Consider the following 26,929-nt stretch of genomic DNA (forward strand, 5'->3'; position numbering starts at 1 on the left):
TGCTGCTGGCCAAATTCTTCTATATGTTTATATAGAGCGTTCCTTTCATAGCATCTCCTAATTTCTGATTTGTGTTCCGTCATCCTATCCTTAAACCTGCGGGTAGTTTTTCCTACATAGAAGGCATTACATGCCTCACAAGTGGCCAAATAGACCACATGGGTAGTGGTACATGTACCTGCCACTCTAAATCTAAATGTCCTACCATTAGTGGGATGCACAAATGTATCATTTTCAAGATTGTAAACATCACAGCAAGAACAGTTAAAGCATTTATGAGTACCATATTTCACTATTGTGGATACAGATGCGGTCCTCTCAAAATCTTTGTAACATAACGAGCTCTTGAGGGTCCTCATATTCTTATAAGAGAAATTGGGTTTAAGTCCCAATAAACTTTTTAAATCATCTGATGCCATTAGAATAACCCAGTTATCAAATATAATTTTTCTAATAGCCGGTGTCCTTAAATTATATGTGGTTACATACCTAATAGATGTTGTAGTCGCCTGTTTACACTTAGAGTCAGTATTAATGACATCTTCATATAAAACTGGCTTGAATAGAGTCTGTCTGTCTTCCCTAATCTTACTGACATGTTCAGAGAGTAGAGATCTATCATACCCACTAAGCAAGAAGTCCTCAACCATCTCATTTAATTGTGTTTCAAAGGAAGCATCATCGGTGTTAAGTCTACTTAGTCTGCAGAACTGAGATCTAACAGTACTTCTAAAGATGTGAGGTGCATGCATGCTTGTAGCATGGGTATACCTACCTGAACAAACTTCCTTTCTAAAAATACTGGTATGTAATCTATCCCCAGTTAGTTCTAACCTGAGATCCAAAAATGTGATAAAAGTTTCAGATACCATCATTTTAAACTTTAAAAAAGTAGATGCAGAATTTAAATAATCCAAAAATTTCTCAAGATCCTCATGGTTGCCTTTCCATAATAATAGGCAGTCATCTACAAAACGTTGAACAAATGTAATATTATTTTTAAATGGATTCCTTTCACCAAACAGATATGTTCTTTCCCATTGGTGGAGTATCAGGTTAGCATAAGTATTGGCTACGGATGTGCCCATAGCCACTCCCGTGCCCGTGAGTTGTATATAAGTAGAACCATTAAATAGAAAGACATTGTTTTTCAATACAACATCCATAAGGCTGCAAATAGTCTCAACCTTATTAAAATTATCACAGGCATGTGTCCACAAAAATTCTCTCAACAGTTCTATACCTACATCGTTAGGGATCACAGTGAATAATGATACAATATCCAAAGTAACCAAAAGGTACTTGTTGTTGGCTAAAGAAGCCTTCTCCCTATCTACCCATATCCTTAGTTTATGTAATAAATCAAAACTATCTTTTATAATAGAATCGTATTTGGCAAGGTAAGGAAGCAATTGCCCATGTAGATAGAGCCCATTTCTGTCTATGTTTAACAACTTGCTCAGCAGAATTAATTAAATCCTGTAATTCTTTATTTTCAGCACAGTCAGGAATCAACATCATTTTCTGTTTAAGTAGTCCCATAATATGCTGCTGATACTTTAACATATGAAACTGGCAGTTTAAGGCCCTAATGGCTAAAGTAGCAGAAGTGTATACCTTCTTACCCAATTTGTCCAAGGCCCTAGAATCTCTATCAGAGGGGGTAGGGTTTTTGGCAGTAGTAGCCTTAATGCCTTTAGGTCCCTAGGAAATGGTCTCTGGGTCCGAAGTAGGATTCTTGAATTGGAACTTGTGAGAGTCAGGTACTCTGTAATACCGGTCAGGTTTCCTGGGAGCTGGAGGTAAAGTGTCTGGGGCCTGGCTTTATTCCAAGAAGGCATAATCTACAATGTCCAGGACAGGAGGGATAGCTAAAGGCCTGTGTTGAGGGAGGAGTAAGAATTCCCTAAGCCTCTTTTTGGAGTCAGAGTAATCCTGGCTTTCCCAGCAGAAATGCTCACTAAGAGTGTGCAAGGTTTCAACAAAAGAAAAATCTTCTGGAAGGGAAGCAGAGGGAATTGAGTCCTCTGCATCAGAATCCTCACAGGTAGATCAGGGCAAATCCTGGTAATCAGATCAGAAGAATCCGAAGGAAAATCAGTTCTAGGTCTCTTAGAGAGTGAAGGCTGGCCTCCCCTAATTATTTTTTTTTATTTATTTTTTTATTTTACATTTGTTTACCGGGCCTAGTCCAACTGGATACATTTCCATTTTCAGCAGAGGCCCGGGGAGAAAAGCTCCACATTGAAGTTAATACAAACAAGTCAATTACATAAAGAAAGTAAGTAGTTAGTAAAATACCAATAAAGTAATAAGGTCTTCAGCCATTCTTATCATTTGTTTTTTAGGCACATGGGCCTGACCATGTGGTTTGGACATCGGTTTTCTAGGCGTGGGTCGAGTTTTAGGCCTTGATGAAGAAGATGGCCTCGGTTTGAAATGCAAGTCAGTATGCCTGAATACACCCTCAGAAGCCGGTGCCTGCACAGCTGCTCTGGACCCATCCAGGGTAGAGACATCCGCAGGTTCCATGGTCGAAGAAGCATCTCGCGGAATATCGGACTCCGAATGGGTCTCAGTAGAGGTCTACAAAACTGTAGTAGTGGGTATCAGGGACTGTGAAAGCGCCTCACTGAGTAGTGGCGAACTGGCGACTAGCTTAACAGAAGCGTCGTCGGCAGCTTTGGACCTATGTGGTCTGCCTCTGTCTTTATCTTTATGTTTTTTTTTTGGAATGTCGGTAGTCGGATGGCTTACCGAAGTAATTTCTGGATAGTTAAACAGAGTACCAAAATAATTTGATGCAAAAATGAACAGACAATGAATAGTTTGAGGATTGAATAAGGCACAAGACCGACAGCGAGGGATGTCGTGATCTGGGCCTAAGCAAGGAATGCAGTACGAATGAAAAATCCTTATGAGGTATTTGCTTTCCATAGGTAATACAATTGTTAACTTTTACTGACATCAGTTTAGAGCAAGAAAAAGGATCCCCAACGGGGTACTTAGTTTTTTTTGAAGACTTCTGTTCTGAAACTCGAAAACGAAAATTTCAGGAGTCAGCCGACCAGCACTTGCGAACTGCTTCTACTTCGGGCACCGCACGGCAAGAAAGACTGATGTAATGGCATCGGCTGCATGCTTTATACCCCTGACAACCTGACGTTATGGAAGAAGAGACAGCATCCGATGCAGGGATCCAAGACTTTGATATTCAGGCCAGCTGAGGGCTACCTGCAGGCAGATAACCCAAATGTAATGACTGCAACAGTGAAACATGAAGAACATCAGGACAATGCTGCTGCTTCTGTACAGTAAAATGTACATTCTGAATGCAGCCTGAATGTTCAGTTTTGTTGTTAAAAGCAGTTACTTTAAGTAGTCAATCACTCAACCAGATGCAAGAAACATACCCAACAAGAGATGCTGTGAAAGAGTATGAGACTATTGCTTTGCAGAGGTAAAGAATATCTGAACACACTGCAGAATAGCAGCCTGTGGACTACATGGTCAGGTGTGTGTACACGCATGTGCACTGGGAAAAGGTAACTAAGAAGATAATGCCAGCACCACATAATACATTGATGCTAGTCCATTCGTTATCACCAGAAGTGGACTAAGTATTGTTTTGCGTTAGTATTAAAAAAGTTAACTACATACAAAACATTATGAAATTTACTTTTTATGTGCATGAAAATGAACATTTATGTATTCTTACCAACAAAATACCTACCTTGTCATTTCTTTCACAAAGAAACTTTAATCTCTGTGCTCTTTTGTGCATGAAAACACCATCCAAGTGGCCAGTTTCCACTGAGCGTATTTCAATGGCTTTTTCTCCCCAACCCATAATCTGATTGGATCGAATATAAGCTTTAGAACAGAGAAAAAGAAAAGCAATTTAACATGAGATAATGTACAGTGTCTAAATAAGAGACTAAAAACACAAAACTATTACAATAATATGTAAAAAGAATTTTCCTAAAGACATTCTGAATACAGTTTCAGGAAGTTTTTCCCTTTTCATGTTTACATTTTTCTTCTGCTTGCCAACATGTTATGCATTAATAAAGACCTACTTGTCCATTGCAACATACCCAATTACCCTAATACTATCTTTATAACGATTATCTACTGTGGCAGCATAAAATTAATTTTATTTTTTTGGTACTGAAATACCCTCGAATTCACAAAAAATCTAAAGAATCATGTGAATCGCATACCACACATTGGTTAATTACCACAAAGGTGAGAAATGTAATTTAGTGACTGCTACAGCTGCAATTAGAAAAACCTCACCACTAGGTCATTGTCACGTCTTGGAGTAACACACTAACACTGTCAGACATTAGCCACTCTCCCAAACTGATTCATTATCATCCAGCTCTGCCCAAGAGACAGTCATTTGTGCTGAACACCCCTCTCCCCAAAGCAGAAAAACTCACCAGAGGGGTAGTCCAAGAATCGAAAAGGCTTACAGCAAGGGAGAACACAGATGTGCGAAGGCTGTCCCCTTGCAGTAAGCCTTTCTGAATCTCAGCCACAGTGCACAAACAGCTGTACTAATGTTAATAAATCATCTGCTCTGAGAGCTACAGAACTACAAAAAATAAAAAAATACATATGCTACAGTAAACCATAACAATGGAATAAAAGTCCACCACTGTGAAGGTACACAAATAGAGGAAAGCAAAGTGATGAACAGAAATAGTAAGCATCCAAAACCCTCCCCTTAACAAAAACATCCATCTTTCCCTACATTTATTTAAAGATGGCATGCATGCTGGATCAGCAACCCTTTTTGTGGGTACAACCCATTACAAATTGTAAAACGGAGTATAGTCTAATTTAATACAATGAATGATAAGTTCAAAAACAATCTACTTCTTAGAGAATACCACCACCGTGGTTCAATATCATGAGACTGGCAGTCCAGTTGCAGATCCACCTGTTTGCTCTTAGCTGCTAGGCATTTAAGCAACTTTTACACTAATGAAATAATTCCATTTACCCTTCTGTTAGCAAAGTTGTCAGTGCTGCCAAATTTTCCTTTTTTTTTTCACTTTTATTTATGCAGCATATCACCTGCAGTCTTCCTGTTTTTCTGTCGACAGTTCAGCCTATTACAGGAAGGAGAGGCCACCACAGATCCTCATGATGTTGTGCAAACCTTGTGCCCAGCACAGATGGAAACATTTAATGGGGAGAGGATTAAAGTACTGAGTTGTTAGCAGCTGCTTCCTGTAATCCATCTTGCTGTTTTAAAAATAGTAACTCTCCACTAAACCTTAACTTTTTAAACAGGTAAAACTCAAGTTACTTACTTTCACATCTAACTTCTCTAGTGCACACTGCAGAGTGCATTATTTTCAATCTTACCTTTAAGCATCCCTGTGACTAGCACTTTCTCTAATACCTGCTGGAAAGCACTAGGAAGCCTTAAATTCATACAAACACTGAACTCTCCTTGTTAACAAGGAGAAATTAATAGTAGGCACTTAACAGCCTATAATTGCAAAGTACCTTGCTAAGGAAACAGCTCCTATACTTTACAAAGAAAAAAAAAAAAAAAGCCCCAAACCAGGCATGTCCAAGGGTCAGCTTCCAGTGATTTCTCCTGTCCACCTGCTGAATCTGGGCATACTGGGACAATGCAGCAATTGCCTCATGTACACAGACAACCCTCTCCTCCTACCACCCAACACTACAACCTGTGAGAGATGCACTTACATAGCCAAAATGGAAGGAAAGCTCTCTCCACCCAAGATTGTGCTAAACAGTCAAGAGGAGAAGGTTAACACCCACACTACACCTCAAGCAACACATAGCCCTTCTAAACTCGCACCACCAACACCCACATATAGCAACACTAAATCCATATATGCAGAGGCCCTTAACTGTAACCTGCCCAAGCAACAAAGACCTCTGTAGTTGAAACGCAAACAAACACCAATCACAACCAATGTGTCACATAGTTCACAACACCAGTGTGCCACCCAGCAACAGCCCCTAAGGCAAGACAATGTACCTAACACTTTAGTCATAGGTGACTCTATAGTCCGGCACACAGATGTCCCTCTCACCAGGTTGAATAAGGAGAAAATTACAGACAGCTGCCTGTCGGGTGCCAGGATCCGCCACATAACGCATACACTCAAGTCACTCCACAAGTACAAATATGACTCTGTCATTGTCCATGCTGGAGTGAATGACTTGAGACGTACCTCCCTGGACGACATGAAGAGAGACATGGAAGAGCTCTCGGATCATGTGGCCCAGGCAGGTATGACCCTAGCCCAGAGTAGCATCCTGCCTTCGCCCAGAATGATATCACAATATAAGGATAAAATGACTGACTTCAACAATTGGCTAAGCTTATGGTGTCATTCAAAGGGGATCCAGTATCTGTCTGCCTGGGATGACATGATTGACAGACCACGATTCTTTGCCAGAGATGGTTGCACCTGTCGCCCCTGGGATTCAGGTTACTGGCTAAGGCTCTTGCCACCCCTATAGTGCCTTTTTTAGGCAAACTTCAAAGGACAAAACCACCACCGTAACAGGTACAAGCATGCAAAATCTGAAGGTAATGCTACTCGATGCTAGAAGTCTAAACCTCAAAATGCACTCTCTCGAGGCACTCCTAAAAATGGAGAACATCGATATCTGTGCAGTAACTGAGACCTGGTTCAAGGCTCCAGAGAGCACCCCTGCAATACCAGGCTACAACTCTTACCACACTTTTCGGCCACCAAACCAGGACCGAAACACTAAAGGTGGAGGAGTGTCAATATTCACCAAGGATATTCACACCACCAGGCTAGTTGGCCAACACAATGTGTCTGAAATTCTCCAAGTGCAACTAACACTAGGTAAGACTGCAATCCAAATTGTAGCTTGCTACAGATCCCCCACCATACCCCAAGATTCCCACTACACCTTTCTAAACATACTGGAAAATATTAAGATAGAACCAAACATCCTAATACTGGGTGATTTTAACTACCCTGCCATTAACTGGGAAAACTACTCGTGTCCCAACACCTTTGCGCAACGGTTCTTGGAATTCATAAATTCCAACGCCCTGGATCAACTAATCCATAGTCCCACCAGGGGCCCCAACATCCTAGACCTGGTCATTACCAACATGGGAAATCAATGCTCCATACCTATGGTCACCCCCTCGTTAGTCAAGTCTGACCATAAGCTAATCACCCGTAACATCCACATCCCACCCCCACCACCCAGTAAAGAAACCACCATAAAAAACTTCTCCAAAGCCAACTTCATGCTACTCAAGTCAGAAGTGACAAACTTCATGACACCCATGCAGACGGGAACTGAAAGTTCAACTGCTGAATCCTGCACTAAGGCAGTGCGAGCACATCCACTCATGCATGAATCGTGCCATCCCAAATAGAACCAAAATGCTCTCATCCAAAAAAGGAAGCCAATCTGGTGGTCCCCTGCCATAAACAAACTTTACAACAAAAGGAAGAAACTTTTGCAGAAAAGAGGAAAATCCCAGGATGCAAAAAACTCCCTTACTAGCCTCAGTAAGACACTGAGATGCCTCATAAAATCCTCCAAAGCTAGTTACGAAAATAAAATTGCCAAAGATTACAAAGACAACCACAAAGCATTCTATAACTATGTCAAGAATCTAAATGGCAATGCTCAGATCTGCTCTGAGCTAAAACAGAATGGCATTCAATATACTGATCCGAAGGATATTGCCAATATCCTGGCAGATCGATTCAGTGCCAACTTCACCCCCCTCTCACCCCCTAAATGGCCCATCTCAATACCGGAAGATTGCCAAATTCCAGTAATAACGGCCACATAGGTACAAAACGAACTCTCTAAAGCCAAAAATACAGCATCCATGGGACCAGATGACATCCCGGGCTGTGTACTACATGAACTACAATATGAACTGGCACCTCACCTAAGTGTCATGTTTAATCATAGCCTCACCTCAGGTTTCGTGCCCACTGAGTGGCGCAGAGCTACAGTTATCCCAATCCACAAGGGGGGATCCACCTTGGACCCCGGAAACTACCGTCCCATCAGTCTGACAAGCCTTATCTGCAAGGCCATGGAGTGTATTATCATGGAACTTATAAACAAAGAAATTGGCAACCTTCAAACACTGGACCCCACCCAGTTTGGGTTTGTGAAGGGCCGATCTTGTCTCCTGAACCTGATTGACTTCTTTGAATCAGTCTCCAGAGCCATGGACAAGGGTAAGGTGGTCCACACAGCCTACCTAGACCTTGCCAAGGCCTTTGACACCATCCCCCACTCTGGAATCATAGACAAACTTACTAAGTTGGGCATTAATCCCGATGTCACCCAATGGGTTGCTAAATGGCTTACTGATAGAACCCACACTGTAAAAGTAGCCGACTCCAAATCCAGCTCCAGACAAGTGACAAGTGGAGTACCTCAGGGTTCAGTCCTGGGGCCGCTCTTGTTTGGCATCTACTTCTCTGAAGTACAGGTCAACACTAAGGGACTCTGGCTAACAAAGTTTGCAGATGACTGCAAACTGGGAGCCATTATTGAATCCACAAATGATGTGGATACTCTACAAAAGGGCCTTACAGAAACAGATGCTTGGTGCCAGAGCCATGTGCTCAAGCTCAATGCCAAGAAATGTATTGTTATCCCTTTGGGAAAAACATGTATCCATGAATTACCATATAGGTGGCAGTACACTAAACACAGAAAGTGTGATAAGAGACTTAGGGACACAGGTGGACAGTGGTCTCACCTTCGATAACCACATCGCCACAACAGTCAGGAAATCCTTTTATGTGGCACACCTCATCACGAAGGGCTTTTCATCCAGAAAAAAGGAGGTCATTGTCCCACTGTACTCATCCCTCATTAGACCCATTATAGAATACAACGCCCATTTGGTATGTACCTCTCAAGACATCTGCAACAACTGGAAAGGCCTCAGAAATACCTCACTAAAAGAATCACAGGCCTAAAGCAGATGCGCTACGCTGACCGCCTTAAAAAACTCCAGCTATACTCTGTCGCATATCGTCTACTCAGAGGCAATCTCTGCTTAACATACAAGGCCATGTCAAACCCAGAGCTGTTGGACATGCTACACTTAAAGAAATCCCAATCCCTCAGAGCTACACGCTCCAGGGATCTAAATCTTGTCATCACAATAAACAAAACATGCTGGAGGCATAGGTTCCTGACCCAGAGACTCCCCAGACTCTGGAATAGATTGCCCAAACATGTCAAGCAGAGTGCCTCTTTGGACCTCTTCAAGAGGAACCTTGACGATTGGATGGGAGAAAGGAAATTCACCCCAGGGATCACGTCAGTCGCCCTGCTAGACAGGGGTCCAGGAAAGTAAATAATGTGGGAAGAAATAGCCAGGGAATTGTTATGGCTAGGCTTGTATAGGCCCTGGGGCTGATCGCCTAGTACCAACCTATGAACCTATGAATCAGGGTTATAAGGCTCGATTCTTTCTACCTCCATTTGCCTTCAGTGTAACACTGAGCAAGTCGTTTAACTACACAGTGGTCCCAGGTCTCTCTGGCAAGGGGGCACTTTGTCAATTGGGCTCACCTAGTTATCAGACAGATAAGATTTAAGGTAAGACGCTATACCCATATTTACAAGACTGCTAGAATCAGTTTAAATTCTGAAGTCTATTCCAGCAGTCACTACCATGAAACGTTCCATAATTTTACATCATGCAAGAAATGTATAACATATAAAGCTGGGTGCTCATATGTACAAGATGTACTATCATGTGGCACCTTTAGGTTTCCTGCCTGCACATGAATAGCTAGGTTTTGCATTAACCTGCAAATTCTACCAATGGGTGGACAGTCAATGACATTTTACATTTCCACCACACAGTGAAATGCTAACTTACTGCTATCCTCCCTTGGTAACTAACAAATATCGTAAAATATCAAACTGGCTTATATCCCCAGTTGTAGAGATGGCTATACTACCTGTCTCTCATTCGAAAGGACCTTGCAACCCTCACTATTCTTTACCTTGCTGACTTCATCATATGCCTTCAGAACTCAGTCAATTTGTTTTCATGCAATATTTTTGCTGATAAGGCAGCCTAGACATATGTAAAGGCAATTGCATAGCCACTAGGGCTGTACTGAAATGGGAACATTAGCAAGAGAACTGCCTATAGTTTAATTCTGTGATTAAACGCTGTTTTTGCTCCCTCCAGACAGTTTAACACTGTGTTTTAAATGCTGTTTTTGTTCCCTCCAAACCTGGGACAATCTGTAGTCATTACATAGGCAATTGTAGCGATGTTACACTTCAAATTGCAGTATAGCTCCCAGTGTTATACCCTAAATTGACCCTTCTGCTGCAGCCTAGCTGGCGTTTGTTTTATTGTCCTTATTCTGCTCAGCTAAAAGTACAGTTGTGTACACTTACCATAAATGTAGATGTTCGAGTATATTCACTGTTGCAGTCATCATATTTGGGTTATCTGCTTGCAGTAGCCCTCAGTTGGCCAGATTATCAAAGTCTTGGGTCCTGCGTCAGTTGCTGTCTCATCTTCCATGACGTCAGGGGTATAAAGCATGCAGCGACGCCATTACATCAGTTTTTCTTGCCCCAGATGCCTGGTGCCCTCCTTAATGGGAAGCAATTTTATATATATATATATATATATATATATATATATATATATATATATATATATATACATATATACATACACACACACACAAGGTAATACCTCCAAACAAAAAGCAAATACACCAAAAAGCTTAAGTATAGTAAAGGAGAATAGAGGTATAACCAAAGGAAGTTGGGGGCTAGAGGGAGGGTAACCAGGACTGCAACAGTGAATACACTCAAACATCTACATTTATGGTAAGTGTACACAACTGTACTATGTTCTTCGTGTTTCACTGTTGCAGTCATCACATTTGGGTAGACTTCCAAAGCTAAGGATGGGAGGAGGAATTTAGATAGCATTAGGACCAGCTATGATGCCCTGTAAGACTGCATTGGCAAAGCCAGCTCCGGATTTAGAGAAAACTGGCAAATGGTAAAGTATGTACAGAACTCCAGGTAGCAGCTTCTAGGGTGTCTCTGGTAGGGACACCTCTGAGAAAGGCTGTAGAGGTAGATGCAGCCCTGGTTGAATGGGGTCTAATCCCCTGCGGGATAGGTTTTCCATGGTGCTTATAGCAGAAATTAATGCAATGGCCTATCCATTTAGAAATGGCTTGCTTTGAAATAGCCTTCTCCTCTGTTCCTGCAGCAAATGCCACCAGCAGTTGTTCAGATTTCCTTTGAGGTTTAGTCCTGTCCAAGTAAAATCTAAGTTGTCTGTGCACATCTAAGTAGTACAGCATCTGTTCCCCTTTGTTCTGTGGATTAGAAAAGAATGCTGGCAAATGAATGGACTGATTAAGAGCCACACTGGATACCACCTTGGGCATGAAAGAGGGATTGGTCCTGAGGGACACCCTGTCCGCATGAAAGATGATGAAAGGCTCCACTGCCATAAGGGCCTGTAATTCAGATACCATTCTTGCTGAAGTGACTTCTAAAAGGAACGCTGTTTTCCAAGAAAGGAATTTTAACTCTGCAGTTGCAGCTGGATCATCTTCCATGACATCAGGTCGTCAGATGTATAAAGCATGCAGCGATGCCATTACATCAGGAGGAACAGTGAGTTTTTCCAATACAAAGTTAAGGTCCCAGGGCTGGAGTTGGGGCTCTCCTGGGTGGTCTTAAGTTTTTGGCCCCTCTGAGGAACTGCTTGAGCAGTGGGTGAGAACAGAGGGGTGGTTCTGTGTTGGAATGAGCTGAAATGGCTGAGGCATGAATTTTGATGGAGGAAATGGAAAGGCCCTTGTGAAGCATCTCAGTTAAGTATTGAAGAATCTGAGGTAAACTGGGCACTGCTGTGGCCATCCCTTGAGTTTAGCTCCAGGTACAGAATCTTTTCCATTTTTCAGCATAAGATTTTCCTAGTACTAGGCCTCCTTGCCTCCAAAATGACATCCAACACTTGTTTACTGAGGGATTGTAACAGAGAGACTAGGTAATTAGCCAGGCTGCCAGGTTCAGGGTTTGAAGCTGGGGGTGCAGAATCTGGCTCGCCTGCTGTGACAGCAGGGTAGGGGTCTGAGGTAGGTGCCATGGGACTAGCTGCGACACACTGCACAAGAGGGGTACCAGTGTTGGCATGGCCAGTCTGGTGCAATCAGTATCATCCTTGGTTTGTCCTGTTTGATCTTTAGCAGTACTTTGGAGAGGAGAGGCAGAGGAGGAAAGGAATAAAGTGACAGGTTTTTCCAGCTGAAGGACAGAGTATCCACTTTCCAAGCTTGTTTGTAGGGAGTCCATGTGCTGAATTTGTCCAACTGGTAGTTCTGGGGGAGGCAAACAGGTCTATATCTGGACTCCCCCATTTGTTGATCAACACGTTGAAAGTCTTTGGTACCAGTTTCCACTCGTGTGGGTCCATGAGATTTCTGCTTAGTTCATCTGCCAGTGTATTTAGTTTTCCTGGCAGGAATTGAGCCTGTAGATGCACTTGGTAGCTGAAGGCTGTGTTCCACAGAGTCATGGCTAGTCTGCAGAGGGGGTAATAATGGGTACCCCCCTGCTTGTTTATGTACCACATAACAGTGGTGTTGTCCGTCTTCACCATTAATTGTCCTGGAAGAATGTGGTCCTTGAAGGCTGTCAGAGCATTCTGTACAGCTAACATTTCTTTTTGATTGATATGCAGGTGCATTTGACTTGGGTTCCATTTGCCCTGAATGCACTTCCCTGCCAAGTGAGCCCCCCATGCATAGTCTGATGCGTCTGTTGTTAGGGTTTGGGAGGCAGGGGGTAGAGTGAATGGTAGTCCCTTGTTTTGGTGGCAGGCCTCCGCCCACCAAAGGAATTCTAACCATAGGCAAGGTATGATAGGAATCAATGCTTCTAGATCCTCAGAATGTTGACACCATAGGCTTTTTAGGTACCACTGTTTCCTTATATGCAGTCTTGCAAATGGAATTAGTAGAATGCATGAGGTCATGAAACCCAAGGCTTGCAGTATTTGCCGTGCAGATAGCAGGTTTTTTGTGGTCATTAGTTTGAAGTAAGTTGTCAAATGAATTTGTTTCTCTGGCATGAGGAAAGCCATCTGGGAAGTTGTGTTCAAGCTTGCACACATGAATATAATTTGTTGACAGGGTACAAGATGTGATTTATTTTTGTTTATAGTGTAGCCCAGACAAGTTAACCAGTTTTGCACAAATGCCAGATGATTCAGAAGTCAGTCCTGGTTTTCTGCCTGAATTAGACAATCGTCCAGGTATGGTTATATTTGAATATTTCTTTGCCTGCAAAATGCAATGACTGGGGCTAGGCACTTGGTGAATACCCTGGGAGCAGTAGATAAGCCAAAGGGCAGTGCAGAGAACCGATAGTGCATGCAGCCTGCTTTGAAGCATAGGTATTTTCTGTAAGATTCCCTGATTGAGATGTGCAGTTAGGCTTCCTTTAAATCCAGTGTTGTCAACCAGGCATCTTTGCCCATCATGGGAAGCAACTGGTGAAGAGTTAGCATCTTGAATTTTGGAATCACCAAAATGGTGTTTAGGATAGAAAGGTCCAGGATAGGACGCCATGAGTTGTCATTTCTGGGTACCAAGAAAAGTCTTGAGTAGAAACCTTGTCCCTTTTCCTCTTCTGGTACAGTCTGAATAGCCTTTAATCTTAACAGAGAGAGTACTTGCTTTTGAGCCTCTGCCCATTGATTTGGGGGTAGATCTGGCCAACCGTTTGGGGTTGGTAACGTGTGGAAGTGAAATCTGTATCCTTGGGAAACTATGTTTAAAACCCATTTGTCCTTGGTAATGAGTTCCCAGTTTTTTGTCTGCAAAGCAAGCTTTCCCCCTAAAAGAGCAGTCAGTTGAGAAGTGCTTGGAAGTTTTAAAGTTAAGTCATTGAGACAGCTTACCATAGGGGGGAGTCTTACTACTCCCTGATTTGGAAGTGGGAGCCCCCCACTGCTTAGTCCTGTGCGTACCCTGGGACTGAAGCCTGGGTGTTCTGCTGGTTCTGGGTTTGAATTGACAAGGCCTGGAAGAGGCATGAAAGGACACATTTTTTGAGGGCCAATGCCTACTAAATCTTGGATGCTGCACTTGTAAGAAATCTTTAACAGTTTGCATAGATTTAGCTTTTTTCTCCATCTTTTTAAGAACTTATTCTGCTTTGTTGCCAAACAGACAGCCCTGATTTAAGGGAGCATCCAGCAATTCAGTCTTATTCAGCCAAGCATGCCTTCTAAGTACAGACCCGGTGACAGCAGCCCTGTAAGATGCCTCTAGTGAATCAAAACCACATTGCAAAGTATGTTTTCCAACCTGTTGGGCAGAATGCATCAAATCCTGTAAATTCTTATTTTCAGCACAATCAGGAATCAACATAATTTTCTGTTTAAGCAATCCAGTAATATGCTGCTGATACTTTAACATATGAAACTGGCAATTTAAGGCCCTGATGGCCAAGGTTGCAGAGGTGTATACCCTCTTACCCCATCTATCCAGGGCCCTGGAATCTCTATCAGAGGGGGTAGGATTTTTGGCAGTAGTAGCCTTAATGCCCTTGGGTCCCTGTGAAATGGTCTCAGGATCCGCAGTAGGATTTTTAAAAAGGAACTTGTGGGAATCAGGAACCCTGTAATATCTATCTGGGAGCAGGAGTTAAAGAGTCAGGGGCCAAGCTAGATTCCGAAAAGGCAATGTCCAGCACAGGAGGAATAGTGTTGGGGCAGAAGTAAGAAATCTCTAAGCCTCTTTTTAGACTCAGAGTAATCCTGGCTTTCCCAGTGAAAATGCTCCCTAAGAGTATGCAAGGTTTCACCAAAAGAAAAATCCTCTGGGGGAGAAGCAGAGGAAATAGAATCCTCTGCATCATATTCCTCACAGGTAGATAAGGGTAAATCCTGGTAATCAGAGGAGACAGAAATTTCAGAATCCTGGTCAGAAGTATTATAAGCAAATTCTGTCCTAGGTCTCTTAGAGGGGTAAGGTTGGCTTCCCCTGATTAATAAGGTCTTCAGCCATTCTTATCATTTGTTTTTTAGGCATAGAAACCTGACCATGCGGTCTGGGCGTCGGTTTCCTAGGCATGGTTCGAGTTTTAGGCCTTGAAGAAGATGGCGTCAGTTTAATATGCAAGTCAGTAGGCCTGAATACACCCTCAAAAGCTGGTGCATGCACAGCAGCTCCGGACCCATCCAAGGTAGAGACATCTGCAGGTTCCAAAGCTGAAGCATCTTGCGGCATACAAGACTCCGAATGGGTCTCAGTAGAGGCCTGTGAATCTGAAGTAGCCAGTATCGGGGGCTACGAAAAGCACCTCACTGAGTACCGACGAACTGGCGACTAGCTTAGGAGAAGCATCGTCGGCAGCTTTGGACCTAGGCAGCCTGTCTCTGTCTTTATCTTTGCGTTTTTTTGGAATGTCGGTAGTCGGGTGGCTTACCTAAGACATATCTGGATAATTGTAGCAAAATATTTAGAAGCGAAAATATACAGACGACAAATAGTTCGTGGTTTAAATATGGCACAAAACAGACAGCAAGGTACGTCATAGTCAGGGCCTAGGCAAGGAATACAGTACGAATGAAAATCTTTATGAGGTATTTGCTTTCCACAAGAAATACAATTACTGACTTTTACTGAGATCTGTTTAGAGCAAGAAAAAGTTTCCCCAACGGGTACTTAGCTTTAGTTGAAGACTTTGGTTCTGAAACTCGAAAACGAAAATTTCAGGAGTCGGCCGACCGGCACTTGTGAACTGCTTCTGCTTCAGGCACCACACAGCAAAAAAGACTGATGTAATGGCGACGGCTATATGCTTTATACCCCTGACAACCCGACGTTATGGAAGATGAGACAGCAACCGACACAGGACCCAAGACTTTGATAATCAGGCTGACGGAGAGCTACTGCAAGCAGATAACCCAAATGTGATGACTGCAACAGTGAAACACGAAGAACATCTGCTTCTCTTACTGAATACCCTTGTAATTGCTTTGTTTTTTGTCTAATCCATTCCTGTTTTACTACATTGATATAACTACACTTAAAACATAGTGTATGCAAACATCTTCTTGCTCAGTCTAGTAGAAAGAATATGGTAGTAATCACGCAGCATGTTGCAGTGATTTTTTTGCTGCTCCCCATGCTCCATGCCTAATTTTTGAAGTTAAGCAACAATGCTAGTTGTTTTTATTAACCTGACACTGTATAGCATTTTGTTTGATTTTGCTGTTTGCTACTCTTACCAAACTTGATAGTAGTTTGTTTTTGACTGCATAATTTACCTGCCTCTCCAGCTTACCTTTCCACTCATCTCCCTCAGAATTGTTTTCCTAAAACCTCCTGCAGTGCTATTTTTTTCCCAATATTAAATTTTCTCTCTTCTCTTTTACTTACAGTTTGTCTCCACTCTACACGGGTGCCCCCTAAGTCTGAAGATACAGCCCTACCTGGCCCAACGCCATGCTAATTTTACCTAAGAAAGAAAGTGCTCCCTGCATATAACTTTATTCCAGCTCTATTTTTAAAAGTGTATGTATCCAATGTACAGCATCCAACTGATTTAACCTTAGGTAGCAGTAACTAACCTTTTTTACCACATTTGTTGCACTTGAATGACTAATGGTAAGCACAGCTTACCGGCTCGCATCCTGCCAGCCCTCCACTATTTAATTTCCCCAGCTTATTAATCCACATCCATAGAACCTCCATTTCTCTACAAGTACAGTAGCCTCTCCACCTTACTATGCTCTGTTGAGCCTCCAAAGGTTCAAATAAATCCACAAACTGCTGAAAAAGAACAGAAAAGAAATCTCTCAGCCCTGCTTTACTTTTAAAGCTTTTAGATAATTTTTGTAGAATCAGGATCTTACCTTCTCGGCATAACCCGCTCCTCTACCCCCATTACCACCCACCCCCACTCTCATTGAACTTATACCTAACCAGACCCCACCCCCTTCAATCAAAACCTCCAACTGGCTCACCTAACTCCACGCAACCAGACTCCACTCCCTTCAATCAAAACCTCCAACTGGCTTAAACAACTCCATGCAACCAGACCCCACCCCCTTCAATCAAAACCTCCAACTGGCTCACCAAACTCCACCCATCCTCACATGTACAGCATCCACACCCCAACTATCTCTCCTATCTCATCAATAACCAGACCCCACCCCTTCAATCAAAACCTCCAACTGGCTCACCCAGCTCCATCCATCCCAACTTCAACAGCTTCCACACCCCTACTCTCTCTCCTATCTCATCAATACCACCCTAACACAATGCCTCTACACTCTAACATCTTTATCCTTACTATCTCCCTACAGCTCTGTGTATTTTTCCACCTTACATCCAATCATACCACTCATATACCTTTCAAACCAACATTCACAACATCCAAATTTTTACAGTCTCTCCCAAGCTATTCCAAAATAGGCTCTACCTTATATACCCCAGACATAATTCTACATGCTAGAGTAAAAGTCCTTCCTCTACATAAACACTAATACATTGAATCCAAACTAAACTACTATCACAAAACCAAAAAACAACTTCTCTCTACAAACCAGACCACCGATTCTAACTTAATAGAATGTGGTGACATACACCCAAACCCAGGCCCACAATCTGCCCCTCACAACCAACCCCACACCAAAAAATCCCTGAATTTTACTACCATCAATCTACAAAGCATTAAAAACAAATTCCCCATTTCTATACATGGTTACAACAAAACAAACCAGACTTCACTGAAACAACTGAGACCTGGCTTAAACCATACATCAACAGCACTGAATTCCAACCCCCCCCCCCCCGCCAAACTATACATACGACAGGCCACATAGAAAAGGTGGAGGCATCGCTCTAATATACCCAAGTACCTACACCATAGTTCCTTTCAATAAAACTATTCCACAGTTCTCCACAGCAGAACTTTTAGTGTCCTTCCTAAAGCTAAATAACTACAAAACCCTTTGTATTATAGTCTTTGTACATTCCCCCAGGTAACAACATTCCAATACTAAAAGAAATTCTTGCCTGGACATGTAAAAATATCCAAAATGAAACAATCATTCTAGGGGATGTTAACAATAATTGGCTAGATATCACTAACAATAACCCCCAAACTAACATTAACTTATTTAAGTACACCCAGCTAATCACTGATATTACCAGGCCCAATAGTAAAAAGAACCAAGGCTCAATCTTAGATTGGATCCTGGTATCTGACCCCAAAAAGATCTCTTCCTCTGGAACTTTATCAAATAGCATTAGTGACCACTTACCAGCCTTCGCTATATGTAAAACTACCTTGGGTACAAATAACCACCAACTAAAACAAACCAGAGACCTATCCCACTTCTCAACAGTAACCCTAAATTAAATTTTACAGCATACCAACTGGGCACCATTAAGAACCATACCCCTCGATGGGGCAGTAGAATCCTTCAATTCAACATTTATCATAATCCTAGACAGGGTAGCCCCTCCCCGACTAAAAAGAGTCAAGTCTAATCATACCACATGGCTTACCAAATCCACCAAGCAAATCATGTCTACTGAAGACAAGGCGTGGAAAGCCTGGCAAAAGCATAATAACCCAGCTGACCTTGCACTAGATAAACTACGTAATCAGGCCAAAAAACAAGTCACTAAAAACAAAGAAGTATACTTCCATAGACTTCAGGACCAGCACAGACTAAACCTTCAAATTCTGGGGAGCAATCAATTTCCTAATTCACCCTGGCTCTAACACCAATCCTTGCCCACACCCTGATAAAACACCCTCCAATATAGCCTCTCTATTTAACTCATAATTCATTGAAACCATAGCTAGGTTGGCCACAACCTTTCCTCCTACAAACAGTAACTCACCAAACCAACCACCCAATGATTTAGGACCCTCCTATCTACCTAATTTTTCTTTCTCTCCTGTTCCTACATGCACCATAATGAAACTCCTTCTAAAACTAAAACCTTGCACCAATGGTCCTGATAACCTACCCTCGGAATTCCTAAAAATATCCGCAAGCTACATCGCCTACCCCATTAGTATACTTATTAATAGATCCATTCAAGAATCCTATGTCCCAAATATCTGGAAGAAAGCATACATTCATCTCCATAAAGGTGGCAAAAATTCAGACATCTCCAACTTCCAGCCCATCGCTATCCTCTCTCCCATTTCTAAAATATTAGAGAAATGTGTGCATACCCAACTCCTTAACCACTTAGTTAATAATCAATTTCTCTACCCAACCCAACATGGCTTTAGGCCAGGCCACAGCACAAGCACAGCTCTCATTTTCTTTTTGGATACTGTAAATCTAGCACGTGATACCAATGAAATCATCTCCACTCTTTTTCTTGACCTTTCAAAAGTCTTCAACACCATATCTCACCCCCTTCTGCTCTGTAAACTCAACAACCTTGGTGTCCTCTCCTCCAACCCTAAACTGGTTCTCAAACTATCTCTCTGACAGATATCAATCAACAAAGTAGCAGCAATCCTGTTCTCCCTTCCTCAATATCACTACAGGTGTACCCCAAGGTTCCATACTGGGCCCCCCTGTTATTCAATATATTTATAAATGACTTCCATAGCTCCCTCACTTATGGCACCGTGATCCAATAGGAAGATGACTCTACAATCATCTGCACTGCTAAAACCCCTTCTGAGCTACAACTACTAACCTAACAAGCCTTTACATCCACTGAAAACTGGATGTCAAACAACCACCTTGCTCTCAACCCAAACAAGACAAACTGATTCTATTCACTCCCAAAAAAACAACCCCCCTAAACAGGACCAAATTCTTTATCTGCTCCCTGAATGACACCACCATCGAAACCATTTCTAACACCAAACTGTTAGGAGTCATCACTGACAAAACCTTACATTTGACCTCCACATTCTCAACAATATCAAAAAAACACATCAGAAACTGGGCACCCTCTACAAGCACAACTACTACCTTAACCATAGTGCAAAAAAGGCTCTAGCCTCAGCTTACTTCCATCTCTGCTATCTGCCCCTATCCTTACAAATATCCACTCATCCCTCAAAACCAAGTTAGATACATGTTACAATAAGATCGCCAGATTCGCAACAAATGCTAGATCTTCAACACACCACTGCTCCTCTTTAAAGCAACCAAACTGGCTAGAACTACCACTCTATCTCAACATCCTACACTTAACTATTGCAAATAAATTAATATACAAACTCGCATCATGCCCCTCTCTCTCCTCACTGCTGATCTTGTACCAACCAAATAGACCTCTTAGATCAGAAAATAAAAACCCTGCTCAAAGTAGACAAACCCCAACTACCAGCCGGTCAAATTCTCTACTCCTTACTGTTTCCAAACTCGAACTCCCTCCCATACACAATAACCTCCATCAGTAGCCCTGCCCTATTTAAAAAGTCTCTTATACAACATCTCTCCTCTTGCTGGCTATGCCCATGTCAAAAATCTCTCTCTAGACACTGCTACCCCGACTCTACCACTCTGCTTTCTTCTCCAACTTCTTTCCCATCCTCCTCTTTCTAGCCAACCAGCACTCTAACCATCCCAGATGTACCTACCCCTGTTACCTACCCAACCTTGATACCCACACACTCTCTCTCTATATATACCTACCTTACTACCACTCCTAAACCTATTCCTCCCTGTCTTTTGCACTGCTATTCTCATCAGTCCATTTCCCAGCTACCTATTGTTAATACAGTGACATGTACATTATACTGTGCTATCTTAAAATCATGCCTATTATTGTTACTGTATAGCCTTCTAACCATTTATGTAACTAAAATTGTATTTTCTGTACAATTTGTATGTGGAGCTTTTCTCCCCAGGCCTCCACTGAAAATGGGCTATCCAAGGCCCAATGGATTTTCCCGGTAAACAAATGCAATAGATAAATAAAATAATAAAATAAATATCACCTCACCATGTTTCCAGTCATCCACAGGGTACAGGTGACACCTTGGTCAATGTGAATTGAAATATGTGATGTCCAAATGGTAAACTGTGTTAAAAGCACTGCCTTAGTGAAAACAGGACACTACTGCCTTCTACTACTAAACAGCCATCAGCTAGATGCAGTGTATAAAGCAGTTCAATATATACAAACTGCTGCCAGCCATGAAGACCTCCTCTATATTCCAAACAGCCTAAACTTATATTTACAGACTGTCAAACACCTCCATCTACCCTTCTGTACTTAGTTTTTTTTTGTTTGTTTTTTTTTTTGGGTGGCCTACTGTACTCCCAAGTTGTAGAGCTACATACATTTCAATAAACGGTTTTAACAGCCACACTCCCAACCACAGTATGTTTTCTGAGACTTCTCAATATAATCTCCATCCTTGGGAAGGATTTATCTACATAGACTTTAGCAACTTCTGCACAAGAAACATGGAATTACCTTGAATTATTGTCTTATGAAAATAATGACTAGTAATCCAAGTTATTTTATTTTAAAAAGTTTTTAACTTTAGATACCGTTAACTCCAGATCATAATCTTGTCAGCAAGTCTTTAACTCGATACAAAATAGAGTTGTGCAAGGTAGTCACCACAATAGCAGATGACAGAAGTGTTCCTGTTTTTACCGAGCTGGCTTGGTTACACATCCCACTAGTGTTTTAAATAAGAAGTAATGGGATACACTCTGGGGCTGTGACTAGATTTAGACAATGTATTCAAATGTATTCCAGTCCCGATGGTGATCTAAAGCTACAATAAGGGAATCACATCAAAGAAACTCCCTGAAGTTTACAAAGTTAGAAATATCGTAAATATACATACATAAATATAGAAATATCCTAAGAACGTCTAAAAAGGGCTACCTTGAATTCTGGAGTTATTTTAGGCTAGGTTCTACAGCCTCTTCAACTATGACAATATAAGGGTAATACACTGTTGTGGTATGCTAAATGACTGCCTAATTTACCCCATTCCTTGACCTTGATCTCGCTGACTGGCTAACAACAGAAAATTTACGTGACAAACAAAACATCATCATAATCTCTGCATAACCTATATTCCTCCATCACCCACAAACTGTTACCCCAAAAGCCCCATATGACAAGTCAAATTTTATTAAGGCTAAAAGCAATTCATTCAGTTAAGTGATCTAAACCTAAAGGGGTTACAATCTTGGAAAAATAAACTTAACGTGTAAAGCTCTGTGGCTTACTAACTTAGCTCATTAATCCCATAACTAATGCAAATGTACTCAGTTCCAATTACTATGCTATTGACAATCTTGCTGAACAGGCCTGAAAGATGCTCAGCAACCTAGCTACTGCTAATAACCTTAGTGATTTATATTTTATTTCCTACTGGAAGCAGAGAAGACTTAAATTCACACTCCTCTTTGTTAGAGTTTGACAAATCCCTCACAACACTAATGAAGCTTTCAAAAAAGAACTAGTGAACATAAACTGTTCATCCCTCATCCATTCTGAATACTATGGCTAGTGCACTTTTTTCCCAAACTGGTTCTATTTTAACTTTTTGTTTAAACAGGACAAGATCTTTATAGTCCGTTAAGCAGTCTGAGGTCTATGGAAATTAAAATGTTCACATTATCTTCAATCTTACAAAAATCTTAAAAATCAAATGCAAGGTCTACCCAACAGGTTGCAGGAATATCAGAGAGCCTCCCCTTAAAAAATTCTCTTGGTTTCATAATTATTGTAGCAATCTTCTTGTACTGAAACATCTACTAGTACAGTATGCATAGTAACAATAATGTCCCGCCCTACAGAATACTTAGAAATGTTGGGGAAGCAAATTATTCTTTTGAGCTGCACTATAGGATTGGAATTGCCTTGACATATTACGGCTTTACCAAGTTTAATGTCATTGTCTGTCAAAAAAGCAATTAGTAGAAAATGGAAATCAAAATCTAAACAAACATAACTAAAGCACTGAATATTGTAAAAGAGATGAAAGAACTGGTGGTGGGATCTTTAGAAAAGGGAAGGAGCAAATTACATAGGCATTAATTGAATTAGTGGAAATAATATAAATAGAATCATGTTCAAGAGGTGGAGGAGTAAATATAAGGGAAGCCAGGAATTAACTTATTTATGTAATGTTGCCCTGAATGAAATAGTTGTGTAGCAAGGGTGGGGGGAGAAGGGAAACTATCCCTGGCGCAATGTGTTGGGGGGGGCACAACTGGCCAGTACTGAACTCTCTTTAATGCAATACCGGCTTTTAAAAGCTGTTACTGCTTTTGTGGTCAAACCAGAGTGGCGCAGCACTCCATGTGTGGTCTAAATTTAACAGTTTGCTGCAGTTTAAAGGAAAACATTTTTTTTCATAAAATCTATTGAAGTAGGTTTGGGAGCAAAGCACAGAAGCGAGACCTAAATTGAAGGGGGGGGGGGGGGGTCATGCATCTGGCCACCTGATTGGTATGTCACTCGAAGGAACATCTGTTTTTTTTTTTCCTCTGCAAATGGAAGAACATGGGGTAGGGGGCTGTAGATGCAACTGTAATAAGCCTGTCACCTACAATGTACCGATCAGCTTATTACAGCAAAGTACCCTTTTTTTTTTTTTTTTGTGTTCTGAGGCAGGTGGGTTGCTGGCTCATTGTACCAGCACAGGGAGCTGGTAAAACACAATGCTTTTAGAACATAAATTAATAAAAAGAAAATATATATGTGTAGATTGTATGATACCATGTTATGGTTTGTTTTCAATTTTTATTGCTGTATGCTTACCCCTGACATTATGTGATGCAATATGGAAGGAATCCCAGAAAGGATCACGTTTCCAGCTACCAACATGAGACTGGTCATGTTGTGATGCAACAGGGTCCACCCCTTTTAGGTCACAAGCAAGAAGACTGGAAAGATACATTTCCCCATAAATAGCTTCATCAGTTGAAAAAAACCCTCCCTACTCAGCTTTGCTAGTTTAGAAAAGTCAAAGTTGCCTTGGCCAGTCTTGTCTCGAGGACAATTTTGGGGAAAAAGAGAAAGGTGGAAAGCAACTCTTACTCCATGGAAATGAAAAGTCATTCACTGACCATGCCTCTTTACAAAGGGTAATGGGGCTTCTAAATGGAGGATGGCCCGCACATGAAGCCTCAGGTTTTGTAGTCGTTCCGCAGTCAGGAATGCTAGAAGGTTTCTTGTATCTAACTTGGCCGCTATAAACTCTATCACTTGAGTCGGAGCAAGAGAAGATTTGTCCCTGTTGATGGTGATGCCCAGCTGGGGAGCAAGCTGGAGGAAGTAGTCCCTGGCTGAGCAAAGTAGATGCCTTGTCAGGGTGGTCAGGAGCCAGTCGTCCAGGTATGGAAAAACCTGCATTCCCTGGAGTCTCAGGTGGGCCGCTATCACTGCTAATACTTTGGTAAACACTGTGGGGGCTGTGGTGAGGCCAAAGGGAAGGACCCTGAACTGGTAGTGACTGGCTCCCAGCCGGAAGCAGAGGAACCTCCTGGATCGTCTGTCCATCAGAATGTGGTAGTACGCACCCTTGAGGTCTATTGAGCACATCCAGTCGTTCTCCCACAATAGGGGGAGGATGGATTGAAGAGTGACCATCCAGAATTTTTGTTTGGTTACTGACAGGTTCAAAAGGGAGAGGTCGAGAATTGGCCTCAAGTCCCCCGTCTTTTTTGGCACCAGAAAGAACCTGGAGTAAAAACCTAATCCGCGCTGGTCTGGGGGGACACGTTGGATGGCTCTTTTTTCTAGGAGCTGCTGAATTTCTGCAGCTGCTACCTCCTCCTGATCGGGTGGCACATCGGGGAGGTTTCTGAGTTTGGGGACATGATACAGGGGAATTTGGTAACCTCTGGATATGATACGAAGCACCCAGCATCTGATGTGATGGACTCCCAAGCTGCCAGGTGCCTCGAGAAACTCCCCCCTGACTGCCTCCAGAATGGAGCAGTCGGGCAACCCCTCAGGGTTGCTGCGTGGGCCGATCAGAGAAGGTTTCTCTGGATCCAAAATTCTTCGGGCCCCCTCTGCCTCTAGGGCGGCATCCTCCCTGTCCTCCTCTGCCACGGAAGGACTGGTTGTCCGGAGCAGGCTGGAAATGTTGCGATTTCCGGAACCACATCTTCTTCTGTCCCTTTTGGTTCTTGGAGGACCACCTCTGGGGAGCAGAGAAGCAGACTCCGACGGCAGACAACTTCTTCCCGTCCTTTTCGCTCTGGACTAAAGTCTCCCGAACTGTCTTGCCAAATAAGGCAGAACCATCGAAAGGGGCATTCGCAAATGACACCTTGAAGGGTTCCGTGAAGTCACAATGTCGGAGCCAGGCCTGGCGTCTCATGACTAGGCCTGCTCCTCTGGCTCTAGCGGCTCCCTCTGTGGCATGGGACAAAAGCCGCATAGAGGTATTCGATATAGATCTTAGAGTGGCCATGTGAGTGGAGTACAATTGTTTGTCCTCCGCCGACATGGACTCTGGAGGGGAAGCAGCGTACTCTTTGATAAGGTCTCGCTGCATCCTAATAATGTGTGCCATGTAGTTCAGGGACCTTACTGAGAAGGTCGCTGAACTAAAGACCCACTTCCCTAGGCGATCCATCGAGCGGGACTCTTTGCTCGGTGGATGGACCGAGGGGCTCTCCTGATCTAATTCCCTCTTAGTGGCTGCCGACACCAACATGGCATCTACGGGGGGACCTTTGCTCCAGTGGGACCTCTCTGAAGGGGGGCTCAGAATCCTATCAGGGCATTTGGGAAGTGGCTCCACATTATCCGGCTCCTTCCACGCCCTGGTGGTAATAAGGTCCACAAGGGGGTCGGGCGGAGGGGACACCCAAGAGGTAGATGGGCCGGCAGACCACCCCCCCTAATCCTGAGCATTTCCATGATGTCTCCGAAGGAGACATCCTCGGGGGGTGACCTTGGGGAGCCTTCCCCTTCATCCAAGTCCATGTCTTCTGTTAAGGACTCAGAGGAGTCCACGTGCCTTCTCTTACACTTCCACTTATGAGGAACATCCTTGGGGTGGTTGTCCGAGGAAGTCTCACCAGCAACATCTTGTTCCAAAGGAACGACCTGAGACATCGAAGCAGGATGTCCCTGTGGCCGGGCGATGGAAGCCAGACCCAGCTGAGAGGGAGTGCAGGATGGAGCCGAGGCAAGGGCCGGGGATCCGGATGCACTCAACAGAGCCCTCTCCACCGCATCGAAAGCCGAGGGAGAGTCGCTCTCTCTCGGATCCGAGAGCCAACTCCCACTCGGATCCAATGGGGGGATCGGAACCGGAGCCGAGACCATTGGATCCGAAGGACCTGTGTGCTCCAACCTGGATGGAGCCGAAGGCACACTGAATCCCTCGGATCCGAAGCTCAGCCCACGGATCCGAGAGTTGGATCCAACAAGGACGGACCCGACAAACTCGAGGGAAAGGTCGGAGCTGAAGTACCAAGCACTGTCGGCGCCGACCCACCCCCGGCTCGAACGCTGCCTGGCTCCGGGCGCTCCGAACCCAGGAAGAGGGTCGGAGAAGGAGCTATCAGGGCAAAAAAGGGCGTTGAGCTCCCCCCTGAAGGGGGGGGGTAGGAGCACTCCCATCAGCAGCTGGGCCTGGATGAACCTTCGCATCATCCGGTCCAAGTCTGCATCTGACAGGCTATAAGTGTATCTCGACGAGGCCACCGAGGTGGGCTGGGAGTGCCGCCTCGATGACCTCGACGGAGATCGGGTCTCCTCCTCCTCGGGTCCTGGTGAGAAGCATGGGGACCGGAGCCCAGGAGGAGGAGACTTGGAAGCCATACAGGGAGAAGCCCGCCTAGCCGGGGGGGGGGGGCCAAAGCGGAGGCCTCGGCCCGCCGCTTGTGGTGCTTCTCCCTCTTTCT

The 26,929-nt window shown here is 43.2% G+C and overlaps 1 protein-coding gene across 1 annotated transcript in view; it reads right to left on the reverse strand.

Moving 5' to 3' along the window:
- The window catches only part of MAP4K4 (mitogen-activated protein kinase kinase kinase kinase 4), a 3,343,981-nt gene that overhangs the window by 78,792 nt on the left and 3,238,260 nt on the right, over positions 1-26,929 (reverse strand). The window contains exon 31 of the mRNA XM_044071965.1: positions 3,734-3,873. Within this exon, the coding sequence (XP_043927900.1) occupies positions 3,734-3,873 (140 nt within the window). The remainder of the gene's footprint in view (positions 1-3,733; positions 3,874-26,929) is intronic.

This window comes from Protopterus annectens, chromosome 5.part0, assembly GCF_019279795.1.
Source record: "Protopterus annectens isolate FY-2018-M chromosome 5.part0, PAN1.0, whole genome shotgun sequence".
In the NCBI taxonomy this organism is placed as follows: Eukaryota; Metazoa; Chordata; order Ceratodontiformes; family Protopteridae; genus Protopterus; species Protopterus annectens.